At 60.3% G+C, this 19,825-nt stretch overlaps 1 protein-coding gene across 14 annotated transcripts in view; it reads right to left on the reverse strand.

Annotated features, from left to right (window-relative positions):
• Positions 1-813: 813 nt before the first annotated feature.
• The window catches only part of GGT1 (gamma-glutamyltransferase 1), a 32,777-nt gene continuing 13,765 nt past the window's right edge, over positions 814-19,825 (reverse strand). For 2 of the 14 annotated variants that reach the window (XM_060121663.1, XM_060121664.1), the window contains exons 2-13: positions 11,399-11,567; positions 10,746-10,910; positions 9,992-10,122; positions 9,757-9,843; positions 6,780-6,993; positions 6,410-6,567; positions 5,333-5,482; positions 4,791-4,927; positions 2,261-2,448; positions 1,953-2,080; positions 1,560-1,858; positions 1,045-1,220 (exon numbers count right to left, since the gene is read on the reverse strand). In XM_060121663.1, coding sequence (XP_059977646.1) covers positions 1,074-1,220; positions 1,560-1,858; positions 1,953-2,080; positions 2,261-2,448; positions 4,791-4,927; positions 5,333-5,482; positions 6,410-6,567; positions 6,780-6,993; positions 9,757-9,843; positions 9,992-10,122; positions 10,746-10,906 — 1,800 coding nt within the window. In that variant the 5' untranslated portion in view covers positions 10,907-10,910; positions 11,399-11,567 and the 3' untranslated portion in view covers positions 1,045-1,073. Of the gene's footprint in view, positions 1,859-1,952; positions 2,081-2,260; positions 2,471-4,480; positions 4,622-4,790; positions 4,928-5,332; positions 5,483-6,409; positions 6,568-6,779; positions 6,994-7,960; positions 8,496-9,756; positions 9,844-9,991; positions 10,123-10,745; positions 10,911-11,398; positions 11,568-13,382; positions 13,456-16,577; positions 16,596-18,278; positions 18,300-19,825 lie in introns of those variants that run through there. The other 12 variants (XM_060121670.1, XM_060121669.1, XM_060121665.1 and 9 more) reach the window with 12 other exon arrangements.

Here is a 19,825-nt window from a genome sequence, read left to right on the forward strand (position 1 = left end):
CAGACCAACACCCTGCTTCCCTGTGGGCACTTTGGAAGCATCAGGATTTTCTGCCTCATGAAGGAGAGCCCAAACCTGGGCTCTCCTAGCCCCGTGCCCCTGCCCTCAGGGGCCCCCACTGGTGCTCACTAGGCAGCGGGACGTCTTGCTGTCGTGCTGGGACCCCCTCACCCCTGCCCGCCTCCCCAGGTCTTTCCCAGCACCTCACCTTGGGCGTTACAACTGTGTATAAAGGATGAGTTAGGAGGCCCTGAGGGAGGGAGGGGCTGGCCCCGGTGGGGGAGGCTGGGTGCTGCGTCTTGTGGTTCTCCCCCACCCAGAGCCACCCTCCCTGGGGTGCTGGCCCAAGCCCTGACCCCTGGGGATTTGGCGACCTCTTCCAGTTCATGGATCCCTGAGAACCGGGCCTCCTTCTGGAACGGATCACAGCTTGGGTTTCACTCTGGGTTTCTGCTTGGAAAGCCCCCTGGGCCTGGCCCTGACCAACATGTTTTGCTCCAGCCTCTTGCCCAATCCCACCCCCACCCAGACCTCAGCTTCACCTCAGTGTGTGCTGGTTATGGTGAGGCTGGACACCCGCCGGGCTGAAGAGGTACCAGGGCTCCCAGGAGGAAACGCCGGGGCCATGCGCCCCCTGGTGGCTCACACTGGGAAGTGCTGCTGCCCAGCCCAGGGAAGAAGTGGCCTGGCTCTCGTCGTGGGGCTCAGGGTGAGGAAGAACAGTGCTTGGCATGGCCCACCCTGGGCCCCCACCCCAGCCCTGCACCCCCAACTCCCGCCCCGTTCCAGTGAAAATGCTGAGGCTGGCTCCAGTGCCTGAGCTGTCCAGACCTCTGAATCCCTTCTCTCCATCCTTCCCTGCCAGGTGGTCCCACTTCACACAGGATGCTGAGGCCCAGGGAATTGGGAGCTGGCCGGCAAGACCGCCCAGAGCCTGGCACTGCAGCCCCCATTTATTGCACTGCTTTGCCGCTCACAGGGGAAGCATGTCCCCCAAAGTCCCACTCCCAGCCCCCCACCCCCAGCGGACATCTCATCCCTGGGCTGCTGGTCCACCTTGCCTGCCTGAGTACTCAGTAGCCCGCAGGCTCCCCGCCTTTCCTGGAGTCTGAGGCAGCCGCCCAGCCACCAGCTGTGCGGACAATGGCCTGTACCACAGCAATGAAGGTAGAAGTGACCTCGGTGTGGTGGTGCCGGGTCTTCAGGGCTGCAGCCACTGCCTGGGGGTGGGAGGGAGAGGGAGGCCTCAACGGGGGCCCAAGACACCATCTGAACCACGCCTGTGTGGGCATGGCTTCCAAAGACACCGGTGGCGCCATTTCTGTCTGAGTGGCCACGAAGAGCAAGTTGGGGGCAGCTGGGCCGACTGGGTCTCATCGGAGCAGGTGGCCTGGCCCTCAGAGCATGGGGTGCAAAGTGGCCCAGGCAGCGGGCATGAGGGTCATCTGCCCCAGGCAGAAGACAGCAGCCATCGTCCACTCCGCAATGACACAGGAGATCCAGGCCCTGTTCCAGGATTCCCAGGGGCCCCCACTGTGACTCAGCACCACCCCCCCAACCTGGTCAATGTCTTTCTCCAGCGTCGTGGTGTTGGGCAAAAGCTGGTTGTGCAGCCGGGGCTCCTCCACTGCCTGCTTCACATCGTAGCCGAACCACAGGCTGTGGATGATGGCCTGCGGATGAGGGGATGGGGTCAGTGTAGCCCAGCGGGCAAGGGGCTGGGGGCACAGGCAGGTGGCACATACCAGTGCAGTGGACGTGGTGATCTGCGTGCCCCCAGAGGCACCCACCACCATGCGGACCTGGCCGTCCTGACCCACGATGATCGCCGGGCACATGGACGAGAGCGGCTGTTTCCCTGCAGCCGGCCGGTGGGAGGGAGGGGACAGAGGAGCTGGTCAGCTGCCTGCTGGGACACCAGCCCCCTCCCCACCCAAGCCCTGTGCCCACACCTGGCGTGATGAAGTTGGCCGGTGAGGGGGGCACCCCGAACTTGTTGATGATGTTGGGGGAGCTGAAGTCATCCATCTCATCGTTGAACAGGATCCCATTGGCCCGTGACAGCACCTTGGAACCGAAGCTGCAGACCAGCTGGGTCAGAGAGCTGTGCCCACCCCTGCCCCGTCCCACCAGCCCCACGTGCCCACCAAAGTGCCAACACGCTCCCTGGGGAGCTGGGGGCAAGCACTCTACCAATGTGGAGCCCCCCTTCTAGGACACGCAGGCAGCCCCGGCCCACCCGGCCACCCAGCAGCCCTACTAGAGGTTGATGGTGCTGGTGGCCGACACAGCACTGCCATCCTCTGAGACCACGGACAGGTGGGCGGTGCCCCCGTCATCCGGCGTGTAGAACTCGGGCTCATAGTAAGAGGCCGGGTGAGTGGTGTCATCGGAGATCCGGGCCCGGAGCTGGGCAGCGAAGAACTCGGAGCTCATGTTGCGGACCACCTGCCGAGACCCCAGAGCTGGCCTGAGGAGGTGAGGGAGGTGGGGAGGGGGATGGGCTTGTGCGAGCAGCTCTCAGGAAGCCCCCAGCCATGGCTCTGACCATAACCCTCTTGCACCCAAAATCTCACGTGGCCCGTCTGACCCCCTCTCCCCAGCCTCTGTCTCTGTTGCTGTCCAGCAACTCTGAATGTCTGTCCGTCCTCGGAGTCTCCACTTTCATTGCATCCAATCATTCATTCATTCAGGGAGCTTGTAACTTCATGCCCAGCACTGGGGGATCAGCAGGGAACAGACACGCAGGTCCCCACCCTCACAGCAGGGAAGACAAAGGCAGGCAGGGATGTGCTGGAAAGAACAAGCCAGGTGAGGGGGGTTGAGTGTGATGGGGTGGGAGCAGAGTGGTCAGGGAGGGCTTCTCAGAGAAGGTAATATCTGAAAAAGCCACCTGAATGGTAATGCAAAGGCCCTGAGGCAGGCCTGTGAGTGACAGGTAGACAGTGAATGGGGTTAGGGAGAGAAGAGGCTGAAGATGCCAGCAAGGGCTGATCCCATACGTCCTTACAAGCCCTAAAAGGACTTCAAAGCCACCTGTGCTTAGGGCAGAGGAGTGATGGGTGTTATCCCTCTGGCAGCTGTGTGGGGGTGAAACCCAACCGGGAGGCTATGATATCCACCAGGTGAGAGTTGCTGGGGGCTCACCAGGTGGAAAAGAGGAACGGAGAAAGGCCCCAAGTCTTCAGTCTATAGTGGCCGCTAACTGGGGCAGGTTGGGAGCCTGCTTTGGGAAAGGAGCTCGTCGGACCCTGAAGAATCTGTCTCAGGTGGGTGATGGGCCACACCTGATGTGTTGAGTTCATGGGCAAGGCAGGGCGCAGGAGGCTGAGCAGAGGAAATGCCTCCAGAAGGTTCCAGCAACACCCATGAATTAAGTGACTAATCCAAGGGGAGAACGTTCAGCCTGAATCTACTTCCAAGGAAACAGGGTTGAATCCAGGAATTGGGACATCCTAAAAGACAACTGCCCTGGGCCTTAAAATCAACAAAACAGCCCAGGGGGTCCATTGAGGCTAAGAGATGGCAGACGTGACAGCAACAGCAGGTGTGAGCTTGACAGGCTGGGGGCCTCAAGACACGGATGGGACCCTTGGGAAAAAGCCGACCAGACATCTAAAAAGGAAAAAACAGGGAGAGCAAGGGGGAAACGGATGGAGATGGGGAGAGAGGAAGGAAATGTGTCGAAATGTCCATAACCTTGCAAATTAAAAAGTCAAGGGAGGGAGGTGCTGGTGAACGTGGTGAGATGCTGCAGAGAGTGGACCGAAGGGGAAACGGAGGCTGGTCTCAGGACCTGGCAGCGCAGGTATGGAGGGAGGGAGGAAGGGCGGGCACCAGGGGAGAGGGCTCCAGAGAGGAGGTGGTGGCCAAGTTTGCCCCAATGGGGAGCAGAGGGACGGGGAAGCAGCTGGAGGGTTCTGGACCCACAACCATACACTTCTTTCGGAAATGACCCATCAGAAAGGGCAGACTGGGAACCCAGGAGGGAGAGCAGCAGTGTAGGAAGGGCGTGCAGAGTCAGAGAGTGGATGAGCAGAAGGCCAGTCTCAGCCAGGAGGGAGGGCAAAGAGGGGCACGATGCACTGGCTTCCACCACCTCAGGGATGCCAGGTGCTGATGTGGGGAGCAGTGAGTGCAAAATCATCCCCAGGTAAGAGAAGAGGGGCTGCTGAGCAGCTGCGGGAGGTCACAGGTCAGTGTGAGGGGGTCTGCGGGTCCACCTTGCGGGGAGGGGGGTACCCAAGTAGGTAATGAGGGATGTGATCGGGGTGGAGGTGGAAGTCCAGCCTGGAGCCGGGGCACCTGGCGAGTGGGTGGGTCGGGCAGTGCAGGGCCTGGGTGGGGATCTGGGAAGTTAGCTCCTGGGTGTGACCAGGGAGCATGTGGCTGGGGCCTCTGCCCACCCGGAACACTGGTCCCCTCCCTGAATCCACCCTCCTCCACCCTGAGGGCTGTGATGCCCCTGTGCATTCCTCACCTCGGCACTGACCACTCCAGAGCCTTCCAGGCCAAGGACACAGCACATGCAAAGTCCCCGAGGTTGGACCGTGGCAGAGGAGGGCACTACCACTCACTGACAAGTCTGTCTCTCCCACCCTGTGAGCTCCGTGGGGCAGAGGCTAGGACTCAGGGTCAACAGTCCATCCTAGCACACAGTAGGCCCGAGGGCAAGTCAGTGGCAGAAATAGATGAATAAAGGCTGAGTGAGGCTGGGGTGGCCCGGGGAGCCCTCCTGGCATCTCCATGGTAGGCCCCCCACCCATCGAAGGCCAGCCCCTGCCCTTTACCTCAGTCACATTGACAAACTTGGGGTCCCCAAGCAGGGTCCTCTTGGCGTAGGCAAACCGGAAGGCCTCCACTATGCGGTGGTAGGTCAGGCCCTTCTGCTCAGGTGTCTCCACGCTCTCCCGGGAGAAGTTGTACCCTGGTTGGGCAGAGCCAGGCAGGTTGGTGGTCCCGGTGGCCCCAGGACATCCCAGCTCAGCCAGGACAGCTGAGTGCCCTGGAAAGGGGGTGGTCCATGCCTCCCTGACCCACCTGGTTCACCTTGAGAAGGGGGATGTTTAATAACCAACAGCAGTGGCTGCTTGGGAGGCGGGGGAGGATGGAAGGAAGCAAGGGTCCCCCAGGTCTGGGCCTCACATGTCAGCCACAGGGCTACCCAGTCCACGGGGTCACAGATGCCCACTCAGATTTACCAGATGTGCCCTTTGGACCAGGCCGCCCAGCATGAACTCTGGCACTGAGAGCCACCCCGTGATCCCGAGACCTCACACGGCTGTGCCCACCCCCAGGACGCTGCTCTGCAGGGCCGCGGAGGGCAGCTGACCTTTGAGGATGTTGAGGATGAGGGCCAGCACTGGCCCGCTGAGCGGGGCACTGGGCACATAGAGCTGGGCGTCCCCGAGGCTGATGCGGAGTGGGTGCTCGATCAGCTCTGCGCGGTAGTTGTTCAGGTCCTCGGCCGTCACGATGCCCCCTGCATGGGGTGACATGGAGATGGGGCACACTTCTGGGGGGCCATCAAGCGGGGAGCCCTGTCTATCCCCGGACCTCCCTGACGGTGCCACCTTCCCCTGGCCAGGTCCAGGCCAGCGCCCTCCACCTGCTGCCCCACTGGCCTCTGGGTCTGTCGTCTGTCCTCTTGGCGGCCAGAGGATCTTCTCTAAGTGGGAGATATCTGCTCCCATCCCCCCGTCCCCTACCTCCGCCCGCCCCCCCCCCCCCCCCCCGTTGGGTGGGTGGAGGGAAGCTCTTAATCTCTAGGGAAATGGCTCCAGACATACCAAGTATTTACAGGCTAATTTCCGATGTCAGTGGTAAAGGTCAACATGCTAATCACCCTCCTCCCTGACACACTGGAAAAACTAACATGAAGAGGCCATGGCTCGGTGAGGGAGAGGCAGCATGGGGCTCCTGAACCTATAAGAACCTGCCCACAAGTTCCCAACCGCAGGCCCTGCATGCAGCTCCTCCCATGCCTCGCTCACCAAGCCCACCCTCATCCCCTGTGATCCTCCTGGAGAAATAAAAGCCTTCTCTCCAGGCCTCAAACTGTTCTCTCTGCTTACAAAGTCCAACCTCACCTGTGGCTCAGGCACCACCTCCTCCAGGAAGTCCTCCAGGGTCTGTACTTTAGCACTTCCCCAACCCTGGCTCCTGCCTACACCTGCATTCCCCCCACCAGGGTTTTCTCTCCTGGACTGCAGGGTTTCTCTCAGCTTTGACTTAACCAGGAGCTGTGGATCCGTGTGGCCTGTCATTAACTGCAGACACATCTGTGACCCTCCCCTGCCAGACACTCCCTGAGGGCCCAGTGTCCAGGCCAGGTAGGACCCAAGGACCCCAGGCTCAGTGTTCCCACTGTGGAGTTCCTGGCCCCAGGCCCCTGAGGTCGCCCGCTCACCGGCCTCCTGGATGTCCTTGACAATCTGGGCCGTGAGGCTCCCGTTGTAGAAAGCCTGAGCGCCCTCCGAGGCCAGCGTCTCGTAGGTGTCGGCCAGCCGAGGCATGGTCACTCGGTCCCCCTCCCGCAGCACCTTCCCATCCCGGCAGAACACCTCGCTGGGGCAGAGGGGGCTCCCGTGAGGCAGGCAGGTGGGGCGGACTCAGCCACCCCACTCACACACACACACAAGAGAACAAAGGATGGGGTGCCCCTGTCCACAGAATCCAGCCCAGGTGGGGCCGGGACCCCACCCCCAGGCTCAGAACAGGCAGGGCTTTGGTCCCTCGTTCAGTGCAGGTTCCTTAAAGTGCCACCCGCTCTCGCCCACCAGTAGGGACCACAGACGTGCCACAGCTCAGGGTGCCGCTGGATAGCAGCCTGGCTTCTCTGCAGGGCTCCCGCCAAGCTCTTCCCCACAGGGAAGCCCTGGCGGGCCAGCTGGATGCTGGGCTGGAAGAGGCGAGCCCAGGGCAGCCGCCCGTGCCGCTGGTGTGCCAGCTCATAGCCGCGGATCTCGCCTGGAACCGCCACCGACAGCCCACCTGCGAAGACAGGGACACAGCTAGTGGCTCCACACGGGGGATGTTCCAGGCACATCCCCAGGTGGGACCAGTGAGGCTCAGGAAGGACATAGATTTTTGAGGTCACATCTGGACTCAGCAGGCATGAGTGTGGCTCAGCTCAGCTGTCTGATGAGGGCACAGGAGGGAGGGGCGGTAGCACGTGGGCTGGGTTCCGCTGTCCCAGGCCTGGATGCCTGTCTCCGCAGGTGCCACCGTGTCTGAAATCCCGTGCCAGGCCCACGGTTGCACAGCGAGAGTATAAGGAAGCCAGACCTCACCATCTCTCCGTTTGAGCCTCCTGGGCCACGAGGCCCCTCATCCCATAAGACTCAAGTGTTTCTCCAAAACCCGCCAAAGCCCCCAGTGCAAGCCCAGGCCACTCTCAAGGCCGGGCTGGTCCCAAAGCAAGGGCCTCTCTCTTCCTCTCTTCCATTGTCCCAACTGGGACCTGAGCCCAAACCCCTGCCCTGTCCCCTCTCTGGGTCTCGGTTTCCCCATCTGACCATAAAGAGTTTTGTTTCCCAGCACTGTCCTTTGAGGAGCCATGATTCCCCTGGAAACAGAGCCCTGGACCCTGGTTCCCCACTAGGCCTCACTGCCCCTGCCACACCCTAAAGCCAGCACTGACCCAGAAAGTTTCAGCCACAGCCTCGGCTCCCAGGCACCCTCCTGCTCTCAACCCTGAGATGCAGGGTAGGGGGGCACTCCCAGGCTTGGCGGCTGCAGCTCTCGAGCTGCCTCTCCCACCCTGAGTGGGGCACGAGGTTCCAAGAGCCGGGTTGTTACGACATTGGCACATCCTGGAAGGTTTGACACCCAGCACACAATTCCTCCCCCTTATATAAGTGCTGCCCTGACCTTGGTCAATCAGGCTCTCATGCCACACTCTCACCAAGGTCACCAGTGACCCCCACGCTGCCATCGCAGGGCCTCTTTCTCATCTTACCTGGCCCATCACTCTCTCTTCCTGCGTCACTTCTGCATCTCCCTGCCCTCTCCTCTGTCTGCACCAACGCTTGGTGCCCTCCTCCATGTCAGGCTGCAGGGTCCATTACACGCTGACAACTCCCAAACTGACTCTTCGGCCTGCTCCCCTGATGGCCAGATCTGAGGATGCACCTGCCCACTTGAAAAAGGCTTCTCAAACTTAACACCTTGCTGGTCTCTGTAAGGGCCACCCTGTCCTTCCAGGTGCAGACCTGAGACCCCAACTCACCCGAGACTCCTGGGTGAGCGTCACACCCAACCCATCAGCAAATCTGCAGCTCCGCCCTCCAAGTGTGCTCGGCCCAGCCACCAGCCGCCAACTTCATCTCTCCCTGGTTATCACCGTGACATCCTGATGGGCCACCTGATGGGCAGGTAACTTGCTCCTCCTCTTTCACAGCAGCCTGAGGGGGTCCCATCAGAAAGCGGCCAGATCCACCCAGGTCCCCCTTTCGACTCAGGGAACACCTTTACCTCACTCAGACATGATGACCCATGAGGTCCAACATGACCTGGGCGGTTCTACCTGACCCTGTGTCCTCCTCTTTCCCCCAGACACCCCCACGGCTGCCCCCAGCCCCAGCCTCTGGGTCTTTGCTCACATGCCCTGACCAGGGCACCTGATGAACCCACAAGCCCTCCAACCCTTCCCACCTCTGCTTCCCAGGCAGTGCTGTGGCACATGGCACACCCATGTGTGTTATCTCTCCCTGTTCCACCTGGAATGTGCATTTCACCTGTTACCTTTGTTTCTACTGGCTTAGGGAACAACCCCTGATGCTGTAGGAGGTGCCCAACAAGCTCTAGTTAAATATGTGAATTCCAAGCATCCAAAGATGCTAAGTCTGTAAGATTCCCACAATCTCACACTCTGAATGATTTCATTTCTACACTGAGTTTCCCAATGGGTAAAAATTCAAAGACTGTTGGAGGGGATTCCAAAACGACTGCTCTCAGCACCCTACACAGGGCTCCACCTGCAGGAGGGGTCCTGCAAAGCCTGCAGGAGGGGTTCAGACCCACTATGGCCTTTAATCCCCACACCTCCTTCCCTCCAACCTCATCCTGCAATCCACTGGGGTCCTTGCAGGGGCGCCCCCTGGTGGCCATTGATTTCCCTTGGCTGCCTGGGGAGTTGCAGGGATTTCCTTCTTGGCTTAAGGACAGGTTAGAAAAAAGAGACTCCTTCCCATACTCTAGAGAGCTATCCCCACCGATGAACAAAAGAACGAACGAATGAATGACTTGGATGCCCTTTAAAAACCCAGGGTTTAGATAGCCTGGGTTCAATCCCAGCTTTACCACCATCCAGCTGTGTGACCTTAATCAGTTTACATGACCTCTCTGGGCCTCAGCATCCCCACCTGTAAAATGGAAATCAACACCACGCTACCCCTGCCAAGCGTACAGGGAGGATTCAAGGGGCTCATCGGTGAAAAGGGCTGAGCAGAGTGCTGGCCCCAGGACCCCAGCACATGCAAGCTGTTGTAATAGTAATCACTCTCTCCGTGTTCTAGCTCCGGGTGGCCCTGGAGGGACCTGAGCAGAAATAACAGAAGCTCTCTTTACCCTCTGTGATGATGGGCTTGACCAATCATTATGGAGGGTTTTGTGGGGCCAGGAAGGGATGGGAGGGGACTGCCAGAGCCACTCCCAGCCCCAGATGGGATGGGGGGAATATGGAGGGTGTGGGGGTGTGCTCATGCCTTCCAGCAGCTCGTCCTGCCCCTGCACCCACACCGAGCCTGCACTCACCTTCCTCCGACTGCTCTGAGCTGTTGAACATGCCGGCAGAGGCCAGCTGAGGGGCCACCTCTCGAGCATTGATGACCTCAGCCTTTCCTGGAAGAAGAAGCATGTGGGCAGTCCGGACCAACACCAGCCCCTCACTTGTGTGAACCTAGGAGTTGCCCAGCTCTGCCTGCCCAGCCCAAGTGCAGCCTGAGGCAGGCAGCCCCGCCATTCACCTCCCACCCTGCCAGCCACTCACGTGTGGTGCTGTTGTAGATGGTGAGAAACAGGCCACCCCCGATGCCCATGCTGTGTGCGTTCATGAGCCCCACGCACAGCAGGGCCGCGATGGCAGCATCCACCGCTGAGCCGCCGTCCAGCAATGCATCCCTGCCAGTGGCACGTGCCGGGAGTGAGAGCCGGCGGGCTCTCTACCCTCCGAGATGCGCACCCCTCCACACGCCTCCCCACCGCCTGGCCACACTGCCCAAAGGAGGATGGAGAGGAGCCCATAGTTTTTGATTTTTTAATGTAAAAGACTGTTGTATTCTAAAACCAACGGGCTTAAATGTTCCTCTTTTTCAAGCAAACAGATGTACGTGACTTATAATCGGAAAAAAAGGGGAAATTGTTACTTTTTATTAATAACATCTTTTTTCTGTTTAAGTTTTTAAGTGAGAACTGATCTTTGTACATGTGAGCTAGGGGTCTAAAAATAAAACAGCAGAGTTTATCTGAAGAGACAGACACCCTTGAACTGAGAAAAGGGCTCAGCTGGACACTGGGAGACCCACACCCTGCTCTCAGGGCCTGTGTCCCCTTCTCCCCTGACCAGAAGCTGCTGAGAAGGTCCAGGGACAGGATAGGCAGCTCCATGCACACCGAACACCCCTCATCCAGGCAGCCCGTTTACCAGTGGGGAAACTGAGTCCCAGAGAGGCGAGGGTCTTGCCCAGGTCCACTTACGGTGGCTGTCTTCCAGGGCCTGTGTCCCCACACCCTGCCCCACTCACCTCCCGATCTCTGAACAGCGCTTGGCATCCGCGGCCACGGCAGCTCTGGGGTACACGTGGCTGTGGGGCTTGAAGGTCTCAGGCAGCCAGACGCAGAGGCCAATGATAAGGAGCATTAGGACCACGGCCACCAGGGCCAGCAGCATGGACCGCTTCTTCATGGCTCTGCGGGCACGGGGGATGGAAGGGTAGAAGGTCAGGGGGCCACTGCTGACCTGGCCTTGGGCGCATCATCGTCCCACAGGGCACAGCACAAAGTTGAGCCTCAGACATATGTCCTCGTGTCTCCTTCCGGCCCCCAGAATGCATGGGCCACCCAGTCCCCAGATTTTTGCTCAAGCCACTCCCTCTGCCAGAAGCTCCTGGTCCTACCTCTGCCCCCCCAAATCCTCCTGCTTATCCTCGGGGCCCCCTCCCAGTAAGGACCCCATCTCCAGCAGGGAGCCCCCCGGATTTCACTTCCAGAGAGGAGCCCCTGATCCTGCAGTCACTCCGGGAGGCACAGGCCTGGCCTGATTCCTTCCCGGCACTGTTCTAGGGTCCCCAGAGTGACCTGCCACAGAGCGTGGGGTTCAGCTTTTGTTGTGTCCTCAAAGGGGGCACCCACAGTCTCCTGAAATTATCAGATGAGCCACCGTGGGACCAGAGCCTACCTTCCTCGGCGGGTGGGAGCCCTGAGCCTCCCAAGGAGGTGGCCACAAAAGACGGTTTGGGCTGAACAGGCCGGAGAAATAACTGAGGTCTCCTTCACGCTCTGCAGGAGCCTGCGGCCGCAGAATCTGCTCCAGGGAGACTCCCGCACCACGCAGTCTGCTTGTTCTCCTGAAAATGGAGCAGGTGTCTCTGACGCGGGCTGGGCCTGGCCCTCCGGGGAGCAACGTGAGGTGTCCCTGCCTCTGATGAACTCCGTCAGCCACTCCCATGTTGGTGAATATTCCGTCCCCACAGTGCATTTCTCTCCTGCACAGCACGGGTGTTGCACAGAGCAGGGCAGGGAGCTGTCATGTGACCAAGGGGTGAGGGCCAGTGTGCCAGCCGAGGGGATGGAGCATGGGCTCTGGGGCCAGCCTGCCCCGTCTCACCTGTGTGGGACCTTGGGCAAGTCACTGACCATCTGACCATCTGTCCAGTGGAATGACAGAAGGGCCTGCTGGGAGTATTGTGAAGATGAAGTGGGTTGGAAAGCATGAAGTGTTAGGTAAGTGTTGGCTATGTTGGCAGGGCCTGGAGGTCTGTGTATGGCAGAGGGGAGCTGGTCAGCCTCCACTCACCGTTTATTTCCCTGTTGACTTCCTGCCAGGCTGTGAGGGAGGGATGGAAGTAATCCTTGGGGTCCCCGTGGCAATGGCAGCAGGCGAGGGGTGTGACCCCAACGGGGGAGGAGAGGTGTGGTGACAGAGGCAGGGTGCGTCCTCTCCCGGACTCAGTTCCCTCCAAAGGGCGATGTCTGCTGGAGAGCCCAGGGCTGGGACCCCTCTGGCTACCCTGTCCCTATTCACAGGGTCTCCTAGAGCTGGTCTAGGAATGGAGTCCCACCCAACGTGGGGGCCCAGACCCCAGCACAGAAGGGCTTTCTCCTCCCCAAGCTCAGGGGGCGGTCACACAGCTGACTACCACTCCACACCCCCAGCAGGGTCCAAGCCAGCCTCCTCTCTGTCTTGACCACCTTGACCGAATCTAGGCACCACCGTTTCTCGCTGGACACCCTCCCATCCCCCACCAGCACTGCCTGCTCTTCAGTCCTTGGAAGAGCGGTCAGAAGGCAAGGCTCTCTCCAAAGAGCCAGCCAGGTTCTGCCACCACCACTGGCCTGAGGACAGGCCATGCCCTCTGCCAGGCCTAACAGCTCTCAGGGCGTACCCCGGGCCCTGGCAGGGGGCCAGGTCAGGGTTCCTGATAGAGGCAGCTGTGCTGGGAGGTCTGCGGGACCTCAGGAGCTGGGCCAGCAACCTGAGGCATCTGTTCCAGACCTAGAACTTTCCCATTATATGAGGTGGGGTGGGCGGGGCAAGACAGGAGCCGGTGTCCCCCTCCCCAGCACAGGCACAGCCCCACCCGTCAAGGAGGACCCCCAGTCCTGTCCACTGGGTCAGGCCACGCTGGGCAGCTTGAGGGCATGGCCTCATTTCTCCTGGGCTTGGGACCATCCGCTGAGACCCCACCCCCACAACTCTAGGTCCTCCTCTCCACCCTCAGGCCCCTAGACAAGCCAGCCAAGACCTCCTGAGGTCCACACTCCAGCCCCCCACCAACCATCTGCTTGCGCATCCTTCCACCCAAGGGCCCAAGTGGGCTCCCCAAAGGGCAGGGGGTACCCTGTGAGGCTCTGTCTGCCAGGGAGTGGGGGGAGGGGTGGGCCGCACTGACCCATCCCCTTCTCCCTGGGCAGGGCAGTAGGGAGGTCTGACTCAGCCCCCCATAGGCAGCCATCCCAGCCCTGCGGAAGACACCCTGCCGGGTGACTGTGCTTCTGTTTCCCATCCCCCACACACGTTTTTCTCAGCCTCACTAAAACAACGTCCAAGCCCAGAGGACTGGCTCTCACCCAAATCAGTGTCAGGAAGGGAAACTGAGGCCAGAGAGCGGGTGCTTGACCTCCAATAGCGACCCTGCTCCTCCCCAGCCCGGTGGGCTTACCTGAGGCCTGAGGGCAGCGGGGGCCCGGGACAGCCCCTGTTCCTCAGAAGACAGCTCTGGGCTGGGACACTGGCTGGGGAGGAAGAGGCAGATTTGTCTGCCTGGGAAGGTCTTGGCCACAGTGTAGGCCAGGCCCCCCCACTCCCAGGAGCTGCCCAGAGCCACGCCTGCAGCCCTGCCTGGGCAGAGCTCCTCTGGGGGCCTCAGAGCTGGGCTGGGATCTGGGGTGGGGGTGGGCTCCTCCCAGGAGGAGCAGAGGCAGGAAAGGAGCAGGAGGGGCCAGAGGAACTCACATGCTCACGTAGTCCAGGGGGTGGGGGATGGGGGTGGGAGGGGTGCGGGGGGAGACGGGGAGAGGCTTGCAGGGGGGGGCACCTAGAATCCCTGTGTGTGTCAGAATAGGTGGAGAGCGGGCGGTCCTCAAAGAGAGGTCTGGCCTGGCAGGGAGGATGGCCGGAGGGTGGCCGGAGGCTGCTGTCATGTCACGGCAACAAGGAGGCACAGGGACTCGGCCTATTGCCAAGTGACTAGAGTTCACGCAGCCCTGGGAGGGCCCTGGAGGTACGAGGTGCTGTCAGCAGTGACCCTTGCGGTCCCCTGGATGGTGGCAGCAGGCAAGGGCTGTGGCCCCAATGGGGAAGGCGAGGTGTGGCGACAGAGACAAGGCATCCCTCCTCCTGGACTCAGGCCCCTCCGAAGGGTGGGTGTCCCCCACAGGCTTGCCCTGTCCTTGTTCAGAGTATCTGAACTCCAGGGTCAGACATGGTGTCCCAGAGATGGTTCCTAAGGCCGTGGAGCAGGGGTGTCACCAGCACCAGAGCAGAACCCAGACCTGAGAGGCTCACCACACCCCACAGCTGGACGGCAAGGGTACCTCCCTGGGGCACGGCCCAGGGCTTCAAGTCTGGAAGGTTCCACCACCTATCCAGGAACATTAGTGCCCCAGGCCCAAGGAACGACCTAAACAGCCTGGAAAGGCAGGGCCCAGAGACGGCCAGAGCGGGTCCAAGGTCACACAGCCCACCAGTGCACACCTGGCTACCCCGTACCCGCCCCAAGTTGCTGCATGTCCCTGACCAGCCCACCAAGGAGTCCAGAGCCAGGAGCAGCTGCAGACCCGCCCCAGGGAACTTGGACACTGCCCCCTCCCCCTTTGGCTTTCGTCAGCCAAGGAGAAGGCTCAGCCACTTCCTGAGTCATGCCTCCCTCCCCCTCTCCCCAGCTCGCTGTGCCGAAGCTGCCCAGGAGCCCCCACAGCCCCCATCTGTGCCATCTAATCCGCAATAACCCCGCAAGGCTGCATCATTTGATAGGTAGGAGACGTGGAGGCTGACCAGACATTGCTGCCTGCCCTGGGTCACACAGCCAGAACAGGCCTGGTCCTATCACTCAACTGCCCTTGGGCGGGCTTGGCATGGAACCGAACCAATGCACTACCATGAAATCTTCAACCAGCATGACCCTGGGATGGGGGTGCCATGACAGCTCTTTCCCTAGACACCATCCCCTCCCCTGCAGACCAGGGTAACTAAGAAGATGGACAAGGCAGGATCCAGGGACCAAGGCCCAAGACCTGTCCCCAAGGACTGGACATCAGCCAGGAACATCAGGGTATTTGGTCCTGCCTGAATGGCTGCATTGCAGCTCAGTCGGCTGGGAGGGGTCTGCAGTGGAGAGCCACAGGGCTCTGTCTCAATGCCTGAGCCTGCTCAATGGTTTTCTCCCTGCCTGGGATGGCATGAGACATGGCAGAAGTGGCAGGAAGGTAAAAAGAAGGTCTGAGTGGGCAGAGGATGACCCAGACCCCCCAGGTGACCTCAACAGGAAAACCCTGAGCTGAGGCAAGTTGGAGGAAGCCCAGCTGCAGCTGCAGGTTCTATGGAGGGGAGACAAAAGCGAAGGTGTCTCAAAGGCCACGTCAACTGAGGCATACATACGTACAGAACAAAGAAAGCCCTTCCTCACATATCAAGTGTGTCACATTCTGTCCCAGTCAGCCCCCCACACCCACATGCAGAGAGGGGACCTGGGGGCAGTTGGTCTGGGCTGGAGGTCTCCTCCAGACCCCACGGCTCCTGTCCTAGGCACAAAAGGTGGTGAGTTCTCTGCCCCCAGGAATATGCAAGCCTCACCCAGCCAGAGATACTGACTCTGCCATCAGCACCACCCCCTCCGTGGGGTTTCTCTGTTAATCCTCCAGCCCCAGAGTCACAGGGGCGAAACTGGGCACAGCCCCAAACCCATTCACAGGCCTGAAGCCGAGGCTTAGGTAGAAGCGACTTGGCCCTGGAGGCACATGGATGGACAGGTAGGCACCCTTTCACCTTCCTTACTACCAATGCCCACAGTGAGGAGTGACGTCCCCTAGGTATGAGAACACAGCTCTGGGCAGGAAGCTTACCATGACCCAGACTGGATTTGGGAGGCTCCTTCCCCAAGACCTGATAACCACTACCTGCCAGAAACCTGTCGAAATAGCTATACATGCCTGCAATGACCACAAGGGGGCGGGCGTCCCCGGAGTTGTGCAATCACCCCTTGTACTTGTACCGGCCATGCCCCACCCCCACCATGAGAGCAAACCAGAGCCCGAGAGATGTGGCCCGAGGACACAGCACCTCAGCCCCCATCACCACTCACCTCCACTCCAGACCCGCCACCCCAGTGACCCCACCACCACCCCAGGCTGCCCCATCCTTCTGGGCCTCAGTTTCTCCACACTGCCCTCCTCCCTCTCAATCCAAGAAGCCCACTTCCCCACCCTCCTCCACCCACCCCACAACTGTAGCAGTCAGCCAGAAAGCCTTGTCAGGCAGCCTCAAACCCACTTACTGGAAAAGAAACAGAGGCTCCCAGCCCAGACCCAGTCAGACCAAGGGCCTAAGGCTCTGCCCATCCGTGTGACCCCTCTGCAGGATCCGTCCACACAATCCCCACCCCCATCACCCTGAAGGGCAGCTCACTCCCATGACGCAGGTGTATAAACTGAGGCTCAGAGAGGACGGGGGACTCCTCCAGAGCACAGCCAGGACATAACAGAGCTGGGGCTGGAACCCAGTCCTCCAGATGCCCCCGAGAGGCCCCAAGCCTGAGCTCCCCACTCCTACGATGTCCAGCAGCTCAGAGATGGTGAGCTGAGCTTCAGGGTCACATAGCACTGGGGTACAGCCAGACGCCCATCCTGCCCCAGCTCACCTGGCTGCAAGGCTGGTCCTCCTTCTGTACTCCAGCACAGAGCAGAGTCCCCAGTGCCCAGCTCCTCCCCTCCCTCCCCCTGCTGGCCTGAGTGGGGGAGGCTTTAAAGGCACAGGAACCTTTCCAGGTGGGAAGAGGACTGGTTCCTGGTCCTGTCCCTGGGGCTGTGTGACCTGGGACAGCAGGTAGCCTCTTCAAGCCCAGTGGGGTCCCAAACCCTGCATAAGAGACCTGAGCTTTGAGGGCCTCGGTAGGGCTACATGAGGCTGGGTTTCAGGCAGAGGCCAGTTAGGCCAAGGGTCCTCTGGGAGGAGGAGAACTCCCGGCCACGTTCAATATCCAAAGAGAGGTCCCACAGTGCTGGGGCACAGCCAGATGCCTCCACCAACAGGGGTGGGTGTGTGAGCATCAGAGGCCCCGCCAGGCCTGAGAAGCCTGACGCTTTCTCTAGAGTTCCTGGTCAGGGGATGCCCTCGCCCCCACGCCCGGGGCTGCAGATGTCCACAGGCTGTCACTCCAAGGACCCTGGTCACCGTCACCAGGACAGAAAGGAGTCACATGAACCGGGGAGTCTTTCCTCATCCCTCAACTTCCTGGGGTTGAGGAGGCAGGCTGATGGAGGATGGGGCCATCTGCTCACGCCCCCGCACCTGCTCCAGCCAACAGGATGGGGTGGGTACCCCCACAGGGCTGGCAGGCCCAAGTCTGCCCATTCTTCTGAGGTCCTGCTCAGAAGGACCTCAGCCTGCTGCTTACACGTATTCATCCATCATTCATTCATTCACTCACTCTCCCATCTGACCCTGGCCCATTCAGATTCTTCTCTCAAGCAGCCCCCAGCCAGACTGAAGATGGGATAGTATAGTCAACCAAGGAGGAAGAGGAGCCCAGGACCCCCAGGGAGGGGCAGAAACTATGCGGGGGGGGGGATCCAGATAGCACTGGGATCGGACTGTGGAGGCCAGCCAGGCAGAGGGAACAATTTGAGCCTGGGGCATCTCCGCAGCAGTGAGGGTACAAGGGAGACTCTTGACCGCCCTGACCCTTCCTGAGCCCTGAGGCATCAAAGCTGGAAAAGGAAGTGGCTGAGCTCAGACCCTGAAGGCCAGGCCAGTGCATCTGGACTTAGAGAGCCCGGGGAGGCTGGTGAATGTGCCACCGGGCTGGGTAACCCATTAACCCCAGCTCACTCATTAAGACCCTGGTGGGTGACCATTAGCTCCTCAGCCATTCTGGGAGTCAGGCAGAGGGCAGGGGCCATGGGAAGAAGGGAGTGTTGATGGGGCGTTGGCTGGGGGCTGGCTGAGCTTGGGTCTCTGTGTCCCTGCTCCTGGAGGAGCTCCCCTGGGTCAGGCCGGCCTCCAGCCAGGGGAGCTGCCAAGGCAGCCTGGGGGCCCCACCCCACCATCCCAAAACCTTTCATCTGCTAATCACCCCTGTGGTGCTGGCACCAGCGACCTAGAGAGTTTGGGGGCCTTGGCCAGACAGGAGGCTCAGGCCCTGGACCAGTGGTCGGGGAGGCAGGCACCTGGCCCATCCCCCACTCTGAGAAGTGGGTCCACAGAGGCCTTGGAGGCCACTTTCCTGCTCTAACAGGTTCAGGTCTGCCCCACTTCTATGCCTGGAAAAACAAAGCACTTGTGGGGCAAGCAGGGTGTTCCTGGCACAGGAAACCTCACCCTAAGTAGAAAAAGCACTTACCCAAAGCTACCCAGCAGGACAGCAACCCAGGAAATGGGGAAAGACCTGCAAACCACTTCCTACCAGTGGTGCCCCACCCTGCTGTCAGGTCCTGGGAGTGGCTGTGTCTGAGCCCCCAGAAGTGCCAGCTGAGCCTGTGCCCCAGGTGGGCCACATCCGGCTGGTAGAGACACAACATCCTGGGCGTTCCCTGGTGGCCTTGTGGTTAGGATTCTGGGCTTTCACTGCTGGGGCCTGGGTTCAAAACCTGGTGGGGAACTGGGATCCCACAAGCCACGTGACTCGGCCAGAAAAAAAGACACAACATCCCAAAATGCAGTTGGGAGCCTCACAGTGAGTGAGCCAGGCAGGCAGGTCCAGACGCAAGCAGCATCTGACCCATCCTCCAGAGCTGCTGGGCCAGGATCTCAGGGCCCACCGGGAGTCAGGAAACCTAATATCATCCGAGACATTTTGTGTCCCCTGGTATCTGCACCAAGGAGACATCTGGTCAGTCGGCTGAACAAAAGTTCATCTTCATCAATTTGAGGACCACAGAATCTCAAATGTTTGGCCTCTGAGCTCCCATCTCCATCACCCCAGAAGGGTCGGCTTGCACACCTGCCATGACAGGGAACTCACTACCTCTAAGGACAGTGAGACTGGTTGTTTGGCAGGTTCTTCCCAATGTCAAGCCCCAATTGCCCTTCTTGGAATGCCTTCTGCACCGGCTTCAGGGGGACCTGGCCTAACACCCTGCCCACTGTCAGAGGCCACAGAGCAGGGCTCCCCATACCCTATGGCTATTTGGCCACCACCTCTCAGAGCCACACAGACCACACTGAAGGGACGGAAGGAGAACTCGGGTTTGGTGAAGGGGCTGGTGAGGCCCAGTGGTAGTGGGAAGTGAGCTCTGGTCAACTGCAGGCATAGGCAGAGAGCCCCCTGTGTCCCAGACACTCCCTGGTGCCCTTGTAGCGGTTCACCATCTCAGCACCCACCTTTGATGTGAGGACAGAGGCTGGAGCTCCGGCAAGTACATGGGCCTCCAGGGCTAGCAGCTTGTTAACACCTGGAAACTTCCAGCAGCAGAGCCAGTCTGGCACCTGGTGGACCAAGTCTAATTCCCAAACTCAGAGGCAGCGCAACCAAGGGCATGGGCTCTACAGTCCCTAGGTTCAAGTTCAGTCCCAGCCCTGATGGCCCAGGGTCTCCTCTTCCTGCCTTCAGTTTTCTATCTGGATAGCAGGGATCATTAAAATAGTTGTTGGGCAGATGCACTGAGACGGCCATGCACAGGCTGCTGTGAGCACCATGACCTCCATGGTCCAGCACCCGGGCCTGCAGCTGCCTCTCCCTCCTGGATGAGGAGCTCAGAGCTCAGAGGTCATAAGTGCCCCACTCCTGGCCGCCGCATCCTCCCTGCCTACGGCTCCCTGCATAGGTAGCATTTATCACATGACCTCATAATTATCTGCGGTGTCTGGGAGCTCCAGGGGGTGGGGGAGGAAGGCTGCGTCTTGCCCACACCCCAGCCCCCAGCCCAGCACATGGCTTGGTCTCCCGGA

Source organism: Lagenorhynchus albirostris, chromosome 14, assembly GCF_949774975.1.
Source record: "Lagenorhynchus albirostris chromosome 14, mLagAlb1.1, whole genome shotgun sequence".
Taxonomy (NCBI): domain Eukaryota; kingdom Metazoa; phylum Chordata; class Mammalia; order Artiodactyla; family Delphinidae; genus Lagenorhynchus; species Lagenorhynchus albirostris.